This window comes from Monopterus albus, unplaced genomic scaffold (assembly GCF_001952655.1).
Source record: "Monopterus albus unplaced genomic scaffold, M_albus_1.0 scaffold270.1, whole genome shotgun sequence".
NCBI classification, from domain to species: domain Eukaryota; kingdom Metazoa; phylum Chordata; class Actinopteri; order Synbranchiformes; family Synbranchidae; genus Monopterus; species Monopterus albus.
In genome coordinates this window covers 1,404,559-1,417,939 of record NW_018128150.1, presented here as the reverse complement: position 1 = coordinate 1,417,939, position 13,381 = coordinate 1,404,559, and the positions used below count along the sequence as shown (strand labels likewise).

General features: G+C 40.2%; 2 protein-coding genes across 5 annotated transcripts in view; one reads left to right on the top strand and one right to left on the bottom strand.

Annotated features, from left to right (window-relative positions):
- Positions 1–7,503, bottom strand: part of ralgapa1 (Ral GTPase activating protein catalytic subunit alpha 1) — a 77,144-nt gene extending 69,641 nt beyond the window's left edge. The window contains exons 1-6 of the mRNA XM_020621976.1: positions 7,373–7,503; positions 4,140–4,250; positions 3,972–4,021; positions 3,320–3,377; positions 2,119–2,162; positions 246–423 (exon numbers count right to left, since the gene is read on the bottom strand). Coding sequence (XP_020477632.1) covers positions 246–423; positions 2,119–2,162; positions 3,320–3,377; positions 3,972–4,021; positions 4,140–4,250; positions 7,373–7,478 — 547 coding nt within the window. The 5' untranslated portion in view covers positions 7,479–7,503. The remainder of the gene's footprint in view (positions 1–245; positions 424–2,118; positions 2,163–3,319; positions 3,378–3,971; positions 4,022–4,139; positions 4,251–7,372) is intronic.
- Positions 7,504–7,556: 53 nt separating this feature from the next.
- brms1la (BRMS1 like transcriptional repressor a) lies at positions 7,557–13,271 on the top strand. Of its 4 annotated transcripts, none has more exons than XM_020621990.1 (9): positions 7,557–7,640; positions 9,246–9,416; positions 9,857–9,947; positions 10,036–10,163; positions 10,901–10,980; positions 11,216–11,312; positions 11,467–11,556; positions 11,696–11,760; positions 11,859–13,271. In XM_020621990.1, the coding sequence occupies exons 2-9, from the start codon at positions 9,266–9,268 to the stop codon at positions 11,955–11,957; spliced, it is 801 nt and encodes a 266-aa protein (XP_020477646.1). In that variant the 5' UTR covers positions 7,557–7,640; positions 9,246–9,265; the 3' UTR covers positions 11,958–13,271. The 4 variants fall into 4 exon arrangements, with proteins under 4 accessions (XP_020477646.1, XP_020477644.1, XP_020477645.1 ...); XM_020621988.1 differs by having other exon boundaries at positions 7,597–7,675; XM_020621989.1 differs by lacking the exon at positions 7,557–7,640 and adding an exon at positions 8,100–8,250.
- The last annotated feature ends 110 nt before the right edge of the window (positions 13,272–13,381 follow it).

The following is a 13,381-nucleotide window of genomic DNA, read 5'->3' as shown; positions in this document are numbered from 1 at the left end:
GAATCATCTGTTTCCACCTAACTCTATCCTCAGCATCCTCTACTCTCACCCCAGTTAACTTCATGTCCTCTTTTAGCACATCCATATATCTCCTCTTTGGCCTTCCTCTTGACCTCTTGGCTGGCAGCTCCATCTCCAACATCCTTCTACCAATATAACCACTATCCCTCCTCTGCACATGATGTTGATGTCCATTAATTAGGTCACCTCCACTATATGTGTGTGTGTGGTTTTGTTCTACTAACTCTCTGTTAAACTCAGCAGTGGGTTGATCAGAGCCTCCAGGGTGCGTGGGGTCCCATGGCAGAGTGGAGCTGGGAAGCCGGGAATCAAACAGGCAAACATGCAGAGCTGCTCACGCTCTGCATTACTCTGCAATGCCTGCATCCACAGGAGGAACAGGCGTACACCTTCACGACGAATCTACAGTGTAAATGAGTCGGAGAAGAGAGAAGCATTATGAAACTAGAATTACTGCCTCGCAGTTGTATGTCCCTGCCAACCAGTCAAGGTGCAGTTGACATGCATGTCTGTGTGTATGTATAATGTATGTAGTGAAGACAAAAGAATTTTAATAAAAGATATTAAGTGTATTTTTGGCAAAATGGAAATCACTATGAAGACGTATAATTCTAGTGAAAAATTTCCAATAAAAAAAAACATCAAATCAAATTTATTTATATAGCACTTTAAAAACTATCCAGTTGACCAAAGTACTTTACTTAGCAGAATAAAATCACAATAAATTACTAAAATAGAATAAATAAGATCAGTGCAAAAAATAAAACGGCACAATAACACAGACACACAGATGACATACATTAAATAAATTAAAATTAAGTTAAAAAGACTGCATCAGGCCCTACTGTGTATTAAAAGCCAAGGCAAATAAATATGTTTTAAGCAATGATTTAAAAGTAATGAGGTCAGTAACTGATCTAACATTAAAAGGTTAACTATTCCACAATTTAGGGGCTACAACAGTAAAAGCACGATCACCCCAGCATTTATATCTGGCCCTAGGAACCTCTAAAAGAAACTGGCTTGAAGATCTGAGGGACCTTGTAGGTTTGTGCCAATGCACTAATTCGGTGAAGTAAGATGGTGCCAAACCTTTAAGAGCCTTAAAAACGAAAATCAACAGCTTAAAATCGATTCTAAAACGGACTGCAAGCCAGTGGAGAGAAGCCGGTACCGGGGTTATATGCTAGAATTTCCTAGTGCTTGTCAAAAGATGAGCAGCAGCATTTGGAGACAAGTGAGGGAGGACTGATTAACACCTAGGTATAGAGCATTGCAATAATCAAGTCTAGAAGTGATAAAAGCATGGATTGCAATCTCAAAATCATTAAAAGAAACGAACGACTTGACGACTTGACCTTGCTTAACAGCCTCAGGTGAAGGAAGCTAGATTTCACAAGTGAGTTGATTTGCTTGTCAAACATGCTGTTTTCACTTTTTTACTTTTTTAAGAGAAGAGTACAGAGGACTGATTAGGAACTTTGTCACATCGACCTTGAGTCCATGTGGATGTTTGTGCCAAATTTGAAGAAATTTTCCAAAGAGGTTACTGGGATGGATGGAGGCATGGAGAACACCACAAAAACTAAATGCACCTAGCCATGGCTGTCGCCAGCACAAGAACATTAAAAAAAAGATCATTCAAATTAGTGCACATTACTTGCAGCATTTAGCTTTTGTCAAGATTAAGACTAAATTAAGAAGAAAAGGCTGTACACATCTTCTTAAGGGACAGCTATGCTTTGCGCCTACCCTCGTGCATACATGGACACGGATGAGGTACGCGCACGTATTCTTATTAATACTTCAAACTGGGGGTCTGCCTTCTGTCCGCGTATGCCAACGGTTTCCAGGCACTGCGGTACATGCGCACTTGGGCTTTTGCTGTGTGGATCACCCACGCAGACATAAAATTTTGGCCTGCCCGTGGCTGTCCGCACAGAGTCCACGGGACCCTCATGTACCTGGGAAGGTGATAAAAATGACAGCACTTGACCTTAGTGGATGTGCAGACATTTAAAGCATGAGGATAGCCTCTTAGGTGGCAGGAGGATAAGGAGGCTAAGGCTAACAAGTAACATGGTGTGAGAACAGTACCTTCAAAGAGTTCCCAGTGTGTAACAGCTTCTTGAGGATCAGCCCTGTGGCAGAAAAAACATGTCAGCCTGGTCATTTAAAACTGTGGTGCACAGTCAGGATTATAAGTTAGCCAGCTCTGCTCACATTAGTAGCTGATTTTACATTAATATATTATTTGTGACAACTTGTGCAACTTGTCAATAAATTGTCAAGTTGCAGTAAGGACATATTAATGGAAACAGAAATGCAGTCATGGCCCGGGAGAAGAAACTGCCTTCTCTGCAGTCCTGACTGTTTGCTGGAGTCCGTTCCTGTCCTGTTTGGTTGCTGAGTCAAACCAGACAGTGATGGATGAGCAGAGAACAGACTTGATGTTTCCTCTGTAGAACTGTATCAGCAGCTCCTGGGGCAGGTTGAACTTCCTGAGCTGGTGCAGGAAATTCATCCTCTGCTGTGCCTTCTTGGTGATGGTCCTGATGTTGGACGTCCACTTCAGGTCCTGGGAGATAGTGGAGCCCAGGAACTTGCAGGACTTTACTGCTGATACAGTGCTGCTGACTATGGTGGAGGGGTTCTTCCTAAAGTCCACTGTCATCTCCACTATTCTGAGCATGTCCAGTTCCAGGACCACACCACAGGACCAGCTGCTCAAACTTCTGTCACCATCTCAAATGAGACCCATAACCATTGTGTCATCTGCAAACTTTAGGAGTTTAACAGAGGGGTCCTCTGAGGTGCAATTGTTTTTGTGGAGGGAAAATAGCACCAGGGAGAGCACACATCCCTGGGGGGCGCCTGTGCTGATAGTCTGGGTGCTGGATGTGGTTTTCCCCAGCCTCACCTGCTGCTTCCCATCTGTCAGAAAGCTGGTGATCCACTGACAGGTGGGGGTAGGCACAGTGAGCTGGGTCAGTTCAGAGTGGAGGATGCTCAGGATGATGGTGTTGAACACCAAGCTGAAGTCCACAAAGAGGACCTGTGCATTGGTCCCTGGGGAGTCGAGGTATTTCAGGATGTAATGCAGTGCCATGTTGACTGCATTATCCACTGATAATGGGTCCAGGAGGGGGTCTACAATGTCCATGAGAATCTGTCCACACTGGCAAAAACAGGTTAAACCTGATTCACCACATAACGTTTGTGGGACAATCTGACCTTCTGCACACATGTCATCAACAGTTTCAAGAAAGGGGGCTGAGTGTTGTTTTGTGTGAGTTACCGATGCTATGGAACTGCCATCGGCTCTGGATTCTCTCTGGCAGGAGCTGGAGGATTTTCTGAAGGAAAAAAGATTCAAAGATTAAGTTTTCACTGGTTGGTTGTTCACTGGATTCACATAACTTAAAGATAAAAAACCTATACAAATAAATTTGAGACTTAAGTAATTAATAATTCTGTAAAGTCAGTTGTCCAGTCTTCATTTCAACATGACAGAAAATCTATATCAAGCACATTCTTTCATCCAAACACACACTGGTTTTGTCCAGGCCTGTTCTGAATTTTAAAAGGAGTGCTTGGAGTGCAGGGGTCAAATGGCGGTCAAATGGCACAAACATACTGGCTAGTCATTTTAAGTGCCATCACTCAGTTGTGGGTGTTGCTAAATGCCAGTGCTCTTAGTCCGAGTCCAGCATTCAGTTAAAGGGTGCATAATAGAACAAGTAAGACTTCCATCCTGTATGATGTGCAGCAAATATCACACATGATCAGTGAGATGGAGAAGTTTAAGGCGCATTCTAATCTCAAAGGAAAAACTAATATGACACAGCTGTTGTTTATAGTACAGAGCAGAGTAACACTACTGCAGCCCACTACCATTACACACATTATCTAACAGACTTCTGTTTTATGTACATGTATTCATTCATTACCTCAAAGATGAAGAGGATGGAATCCAACTCCTCCCTCTGGGACTTGTGACCTAAAACATTGAGACTACTTTGAAGAAAGCACAACAACCTAGCTCCATTTATTGCATTATGTTATACCAACATTATACCAAAGTTTTGTTCTTGACTCAGATCATCAGTAAAACTCACCTTTTTGCTTGAGGCTGACCTCAATGGTGACAAAGTTCTCAAAAAAGACATAGTAGATGTGGGAGTAGTTCAGATCAAAGAACTGCTTCAGCTCTGAGGGCTCAGCATTTTCTGGAAAATGAGAGTAGAAACAAAGCCGAGCATGAATCAACACACACAGACTCGGGAGAGGACACCAAGGTCAACTCAACAATGCCCACAACCTTGACTTAGTCTCTTCTGGACACTTCAATTTCCTCAGTCTGTCTCCATTTTAATGCCTTAAATCATATAAATATGGTCATCTCAATCTCCAACACTGCCTCCACTATATATACAGAACAACAAATGTGCTTCTCAGCTTGGACCCCATGGTTCTCCCTTCATTCCCAGACTTGTCAGAAAAACTGAAAAATGAAATAAAATACATAAACTAAAATGGAGAAAGGGACACAATGAATATCTATGTAATGGGTTTGTGAAATGGACAATTAAACAAATAACAGGCTGCTCTATATCCATTATATAGTGTAAGGCTAAGAAGTTTAAAAAGGGCACTCTGACAGCCAAATAGTTACCGCATGGTGCACAATGTACACATGCACAGTGCATGTACGACATCAGTGCTTTGAATCCAGCCGCTAACATTTGTCACTGGTCTCCCTCTCTCCATCTTTGTCTCCCTGGTTTCCTGTCTGCCTCTCCATGACCCACTGACTAATAAATGCAAAAATGTGCCTGAATAATAACTTATAAAAATAACATTTCAATACTGTACATCCATAAGAATTAGAGAAGGCCCTGTTATAGCCACATATTTCAGACTTTTCATCACAGGAAGTACATTTAAGTAATGTGACGTCAGCCCAACATCTGAGTTCTCTAAATAAAGGCATGGTGTCAAGCCACAGAAAAGACTTGCAGCCCAGTGTGGGCCCCAGATAATCAGTCTTCTTATGGCTGGGAAGTTTACCTTCATGTGTTCTGGACTGACTCTCTGTCTGAACACCACTGACACATTGACACACACAATGAGATAAAACACACCCATACTGACAATACAACCATCAATATAGTTCAGGGTCAACACTGGAAAAAAACATACACATGCATGTAGGACATTAGTTTATGCACGGATACCCACAAGCATGTGCACAGCTACACACACTCTCAGAAGAGTGTCTCATGATATTCTCTGGGTTTGTTTATATGTCTGAAACACACACACATACACTGAGGCCATCTATGTCATAGTGGTTGCCCTTGTAAGGTCTTTGTGGTCCAGCTGACTTCTTTTCCATCTTTTCCTCTGGAGACTGACATTTTTAACAGTTCTCACCAAATGACTGCCATCTGCTAGAACTTTTTGCAAAACCAACAGGAAATTAGGGATGGGCGTGTCGATACTTTGATACCCGCTGGTCGATATGTTGGAGTCGATACTTTAAAGTGTTGCGATACCACTGTGCTAATACAAAATGTGCCATTTGTTTTCACTTCTGAGAGTTTTAGGCATTAAATTTATGTGTGAAAACCAGCCCGAGCATATTTTAGATGGTCTTCCATGACACATGATTATGGCAGCCAACCAGATGTCAGAGCCTCAGTTAAGCACTGCCTCCGGTAGTCTTCTAAACAACCCACTTTACTCAGGACAAGCTGTATGAGGCTTCCATAATCTTCTGGCTTCTGGTTTTAACCAGAATAAAGCAGTGCTCTGAATTAAACAATCATTCCAAAACAAGGAATTATCACAGTTCAAACATACTGGAAAGGAACTTCTGACCTTGTAATGTTATATAGGGCCAGAAAAAAGTTAGCTGGTTGGGTTTTTGGTCTGGCATCAGAAGGCCAAACAGAGCTTGGGAGCAGCATAACCCAATCACATCAGAGGTATTACAGCACTGTAACAGCCTCTTGTTGAAACATTCCTTTACATCAGGTATTAACTATTTTATTACAAAACATTTAAAAATTAGCCAGCACTCTAGTACTCAATCCCTATTTCCTACAATGGCAATGGTGAACATTTTTCAGAGGAAGGTCATATTTTGGGTCAGTTACAATCTGTTTTCATAAGGGTAAGCAGCATCAGCAACACAGACAAGTGTATTCTTTAGCCTGCTTGCTCTCTAAAGTGGCATTGCTCCAGTTATTGTTTCTTATCAGTGCTGCAATTATTACTGCCAATATGCATTTTTTTCCTCAAGTGGTGGTCTGGCTCCATGATTGTTAAAACTGTATGGTTAGCTATTGTTCAGCTGTTTGAGCTTTCTTTCTCAAACAATGCTACTGCAGATTTGTCTGTGTGTGCATGTCTCTGTGATCATTATCAAGCTCTTGTGTTCCCCATAAAGCAAAGCAAGAGAGCACACGCCTTCCTCGCTGCCTCTAGTATACACACAAAGAGAACTCAGTAACAGGAAGTTGAGCTACTGTACTGGACATAGAGAGGAAATAGTACGGGTTGTTTTCCTGTCCATTCAGTGTGTGCGGGTGTGAGTGCCTGTAGGTGAGTATATGTGTAAGAGCAAGTATGTATCGGTGAAAAATATACACACTAGCTCAGGCACTCACACATCTATTACTTATTCATACCCTGTCATCCTTGTCTATTCTCCCACACACTCAAAACATTGTAATCAGTGCTATGTTGTAACACATCTTTAAAAGCATTTCTCACACCCCAGGTCTTTGTCCAGCACTCAGGAACATCTCTGAAGAAATCACAACAGCCTAAGCCAACAGCGTCACTGCCTCAGTTTTATGCTGTACATATGTTCTTACACGATAGTAAAATATATCCAATTCTCCTCTTTGCAGAAATCTCAAGTCAAACTCCATTCATAAATCTGACAATGTGCCACTTACAGTATAAAGAACATGTTTAAATCATCTTCTAATTTGGCAGATTTACCTTCAAACTTATTTCACCTTTAGTCTATATACTAAAGGTTCACTGTTACCCTTTTTGCCATTCTGAGGGAAAAAGGACAAACTTTAAAGATTAACAAGAGGTGATTAAAATTTGACAGAATGTTTTAGAGTAGTGCGATGCCAAATTCACGGGTGGATGGAAAAAATAATCTGTCAAGGTCTTATAATTTCTTAAAATTAAGGTGGTGTGTCTCTTTACATGTAAAGCAATTTTAAACTTTGCGATTTTCGAGATGAGTTTGGTGTGGCATTCCCTGTATACACTGACTGGCATGTAGAAGCTAATATGTTCGCTACTTAATAATGATTTAACTTACCTATGACGATTCTAAGATGTTTGAGCCTCGTCAACACGTCTTTCTTTGGGTCCAACACTTTCTGTGTTGATTTTTTAACGTCGCCATGAGGCTTTTTGGAAAACATTCCTGGGGCAGGAGACACACGAATGCGATGGTAGACAGCAAGGAGGAGCTAGCCGTGTAGCCACCTTAAGAGCCTAATCTTCAAACTATAACGAAAAGCCGTTGGTCCTGGATCATCTATTAATGCAGCGCTACGAATTAACAGCACGGGCTATATCAACGGGTAAACTCTGTAATAGAGGACGCATTCTGTTTAAAGTAAGACAAATATATAAAACGTAGCAGGGTAATGCATCCATCCATTGCACCTCCCTTCCACAGTAGTTCGCAGCCTGAAGGCTAAACTAGCTGATGAGCTAACTCCGCTGTTCACTTAGAAAACATCATGGCGGAAGGGGGGGAACACAAAATAATTGATACCAGAAAAATTCAACACCATCATAGTTCGACATTAAAGAAGCCACGGTTATATAGTTTAAATTAAATGTGCAAAGATCTAGTATATCCCACTACAATATACCTCTACCACAAACGGGGTTTCAAATTTACTAGTGTTAGTTTTAGACGTTTTTAAAGTTTTGCACATGCTTTACCCCTCAATCCCCAGTGTTGATTTCTGGGTAATGTAGTTTACAGCCGGCTGTTAGCCCTTTACTGATGTGAATATTAGTGATACAAAAAACTACAGTTCCCTACTCATATATGAACGTTCTACGGAGATTTGTTTTTAGCTTAGCTGGGGCATGCGAGTAGAAAAGTAAACTTCGAAAAAATAAGTTTAAGTTTTTTTGCTTTTTTAAAATCTGCTTTTCTTTACACTGCTTCCCCATCTTGTGAGTTACAAAGCGTCTTTGTGAGTAGTTTTATACGAAGTCGTGCTAATAATGCTTGCTACGACACTATGATGGCTTGCTATTATGCTAAAGTAGTGCTAATTTCATGTGGTTTGATGTGCATTTGTTTTGCAGTTAAAAGATTGAAAGGGCAAATAGCTGGGCAGCTCAGACATTTATAATAGTTTTGTATAACTAATCTTTAGTACTAACATAAAGATTTTTATCATCAGGGGTTCATTGTTTTTATGGTGCATTAACGTACCCATTTTTCTCACATTTCAAGAATTTCCTAAATGTATTCACCATGAAAATATAGATAAATTAATTATGAATTGAATTTAGATAGCTACCCCACATCACTACCTGCATGTGTTAAACACAAATGGGGACATATATATACATACATAGTCAAACGGAAGAAAAAACAGAAATATAGAAAATTTTCTGAGTCACATTGGCTGGTGAAAAGATGTTGGAATGATGGTTGTACATGTTTTTACACTACAGTCAACACTGCTTTCAGCAATTAAAATACCTTATCAACTGAAAAAAGTGGTGTGCTTACTAACAAGTCTTTCTTGTCATGCCCATTTGACAAAATTGCATCTGTGGAACAATAGTTGCCCGGAAAACAAACTTCCTTTCATGCTCAGACAATTTTTGATCATGCTCATAATACCAACTTTAAAGTGACTGTTATGCAGAGTCACTTCTGAACAATACACAATCATGCTGTTATAATTACACACCAAGCTGATGAGAAAAGATCAACAATGAGAAGTTTAGAAATTATGGACTCAAGCAGAACTACTTATGCTTCCCAGTAGATGTATGGGTATGCTTTGAAATCTTCTAAGTTTTTATTTTCTATATGTCTACAACTAAACAAATCAAGTAATATGGAATAAGGTAATATGTTCAATGTCTAGAGCTGTATCTGTAGTAAATAAAACTTAAGAAGAGCCTGATGTTGTCATTTTACTTAACACTAGTGAGAAGTTGACTTGCTGCCATGCCACAGCACCATGACCGGGAGAAGAAGGACAGCACAGCAGAGGAGATGGAGGTGGAAGAGCAAGAGCAGGAGCAGGAACAAGAGGCATCCAGCTCAGAAGAGGAGGATTTAGACACCTCCTCTATCTCCGAAGATGGAGACAGCTCAGGTGAGAAACTGTAGAAAAGGAGCACGACATTCCTTCTGAAATTATAGTGATGGATGACTTAAAAAAGAATTATGAATACATGATTAAAAAGCTTTGCTGTCAGAGGGTTGACTGGAATTGCAATAGGTTCAGTAATTTGTGCACCGTCTACCCTTGTGACACTGTGATGTCTGGTTGTAAGCAGATATTTTGTATCTTGTATGTATCTTTGTATGTCATCTGTATCTGTACACAGTATGTGTAAATGGAAACTATATATGTGCCAGAAATATTGTGTGTGTGTGTTTGTGTATGTACACATACCTATGCCATGTTTTGCTTCCAGATCAGCTCCTCCTGAGCTGTTTCCTTCATCCATCACAACACCATTTCATAATATCTAACCTAGATATCTGTGTGTGTGTGTGTGTGTGTGTGTGGGGGGCCTTCTGCTGTTTCAGAAATGGATGAGGAGGACTGTGAGCGGAGGAGGATGGAGTGTGTGGATGAAATGTCCAACCTGGAAAAACAATTTGCTGATCTCAAAGACCAGTAAGACTGACAGTGATTTTTTTTTTTCATGAAAAAGTCATAAATAACAGGGAGTTATATCCATAGTTATACCTGTGTTTGTGTGCAGGCTGTATCGTGAGCGTCTCAGTCAGGTGAACAGCAAGATGGTAGAGGTGGAGGCTAGCCGGGCAGCAGAGTATCTGGAGCCTCTGGCAGTACTGCTGGAGAACATGCAGGTCCGCACAAAAGTGGCAGGTAAGTTCACCACATGCACACAGACATATGAAGTCTCTTGTAGTGATGGCGAAAGTAGGATTTCCTGAAGCATTGAAGTCTCATTTAACACAGTGCTCACTAGTAACACCTACTGGTACAAATAAGAAAGAGCAGCCAAATCATAAACATGCTGTTACCATGGAACAAATATTACTGACATGTTCCAGCAGTGCTACTGCTAGAGACCTGACAGTAAATGACAGTAAATGTGACTTTTTTTTCAAGTGAACATTTTGATTTGGCACATTGCACCATCTGAAGAAAAAGTAATTCAAAATTAATTTCAGAAAGCTGTCAAATGTAAAATCACTTTGATTGCTTTAGAGAAACCAAGAGATTTGAACCTTTGGTCAAAATGTTATTCTGTTGAAACTGAGGCCTCATTTGTCATCAATCACGCAATTCTGAGAAACAACGCAAGCCTCAGTTCTGAACCTCAGGAGAAACTGTCGTACATATTTGACACATGATGTTAGATTTAGTGTTACTTATTTATCTACTTTATATTTCATTTGTATTTTGTGGCATTAATGTGGACGGCAAAGTAAGAATTTCATTGTACAGGGAAACACGTTTCCTAACTGTGCATATGACAAATAAACACTTTGACCTTGACTTTGACCTTTGACCACATGTATCCGAGCCATGATGTCTTACGTAATATTGCTCTCTTCTCTCTCATTTTGTCTCTACCTCTCTGTCTCTGTCTCTGTCAGGCATCTACAGAGAGTTGTGTCTGGAGACTGTGAAGAACAAGTATCAGTGTGAGACCCAGGCAGCATGCCAGCACTGGGAGGTTGGACACACACATACACATATGCAGTATATCCACACATTTTTTATAACCTTCTGCTTAATCACAAAGTATTGCCATGGTGTTTCTGGAGTCCTCATTGAAAAATTTCAATTAAATTGTCATTTATTAGAGTGTTAGTTGGTCTAAACAGTTACCTATGGTATATGCATGTATGTATTTGGATGCATGTTTGTGTGTCTGTTAAATGATATTATGGTTGTGTTTGTGTGAGTAGAGTGAGAAGCTGCTGCTGTTTGATACAGTACAGAGTGAACTGGAGGAGAAAATTCAAAGGCTGGAGGAGGACAGACACAGCTTAGATATTACTTCAGGTAACACACACAGCTCATGGTCTTTGTTCATGCATGTGCAACTAAATGCAACACATTTCAGTAACAGTAATAAGAAGGTACTATCCATCAGCACATATTACACTTATTTTATACACCAGCCGCTTCAATCTGTTTACCTGTGTGTGTCTGTCAGAGCTGTGGAATGATGAGTTCTCAGGAAGAAAGAAGAGGAGAGATGCCTTAAGTCCAGACAAGAAGAGGAGAAGACCGTCAGTGGTGTCTGATATCCTTCTACTGTGAATACATCTATTATTGTCTGTATTGATACTACTAGTAAATATTTGTAGTGATTCTGAAACATCCCAAATACTGGTATGGAGAATGTGTAGTCACAGTCAGCCACTGCCCTTAACTCTGCTTACGACCTTATATTGTCTATATGCTGCCTGACTTGGACATCCTGGAGGACTGGACAGCCATCAGAAAGGTGTGTGCAAGTGTGGCCAGTGATATGCACAGCCAGGGGAACACCTGTGTGCACAGGCATCTTTTTAACAACCAGGTTATGTGCCTGCTGTTTTCCAGGCCATGGCTACGCTGGGTCCCCACAGAGCGAAGGTCGATTCTGACAGCACCGTGTTCCCGTTCAGACCTGACAGAAACAGACCCATTCTCAACTGCTGAGGAATGTACACACATACCTAAATACACACATCAGCACGCTCGCTCAAAGAGGACTCATGGGTCTGAATCACCCTTATAGGACAAACAAGGATGGAAGCTTTTTTTTTTACTGGCAAATGGGCTTCAGAATTGATGTTTTGTTTTTTTGTCTATTGCACTGATTGTTTCTGTTCATTTAGTGGAGAGCCAACAGGAAGTTTCCCTATTAACAGATCATTCAACCTAGACAGGTATTTAAGGCTAATGTCTGCTGAAACTCATTCCAGTATTCATTCCATTGCTTGTCACTGTGAGAAGTTATTTTAGAAATGTTTGTTTTCAGTGGTAAAAACCACAAGTGCAACCTTTATTTATCACTGAACACAGAAACAAATGAAGTGAGGGTTTTATTGGCTAATGCCTTGAAACTGTTTTGTGGAAAAGAAAGACCATGTGGTTGACTAAAAACTGGAATTTTTTCAGTTTCATTACAACATCTTTGAACTGGAAGACTAATATTTATAGTGGCACACAAAACTCACTGACTCCTGGTGTGGAATTAAAACTGTTGAAACATGATGCACATTGCATTTAAATCCTGTTTACGTGTTACATGCGTGCTACATCATTTCAGGTGTTTTTCACCTCCCAGAGCCTAGTATTTGGTGAGGGTGCCAGTGCCTTTACACACTAAGGTAGTCAGTCTTCTCTAAACTGATGTGTTCCTCAAGCATCATGTCTGGCTTTGACTGTGGCAGTGCCATTAGGCCAAGTGGCCAGCACTTCAAGAAGCTTTACAAACATTTAGTTTTATTTGGTGATACTGGAGTATTCAAAGCAGATCACAACTCAGCCCATTAACAAGGTCAAAAAGAGGGAATTACAGTTATTGTGCTTTATCTTAAATCTAGAGAGTTATTAAAGGATAAGGCTGGTCAAGTTCTATATTAGCAATATTTCAAACACTCCCCAAATACGGAAAATGACTGTCATTATCTTTTAATGAACCTTCCAATGACATACGATATGGGCAAATATCAGTTTTTAAATGAACATGGTCTTTTTGGTACTTTTCCTGTGGAACAGTTTAAATGTAATATATGAGAATAGTTAGGTGGTGATCATACAGCATGTTGTGCAGTAGTCTGTCATCCAGCACTCAGCAGTGCTCACATCTGAAGTTCTGTTACATGAAAAGAATAATACTGAAGAAGGCCAAATTCGTGGAGATAACAGATTTCTACTGGACACTACATTTAAGGTTTTATCTTGCCATTTTCTAAACACCACTAAACATCTGTGTGCCACTACATACAGTGCTTATTAAAAGTATTCACTCCCTTTGATGTTTTACCCTATTATTGATTTTATAAATCAGTCATGGCCAATATAATTTGGCTTTTTTGATAAAAAAAATACAAAAAACCTCTTTAATGTCAAAGTGA

Bases quoted from the DNA above. Each gene is read 5' to 3' on its own strand.
- brms1la (XM_020621990.1), top strand. From the start codon at position 9,266: ATGCCACAGCACCATGACCGGGAGAAGAAGGACAGCACAGCAGAGGAG. The intron at 9,948-10,035 runs GTAAGACTGACA...GTTTGTGTGCAG, and splicing joins TTTGCTGATCTCAAAGACCA to GCTGTATCGTGAGCGTCTCA. The intron at 11,313-11,466 runs GTAACACACACA...TGTGTCTGTCAG, and splicing joins CAGCTTAGATATTACTTCAG to AGCTGTGGAATGATGAGTTC.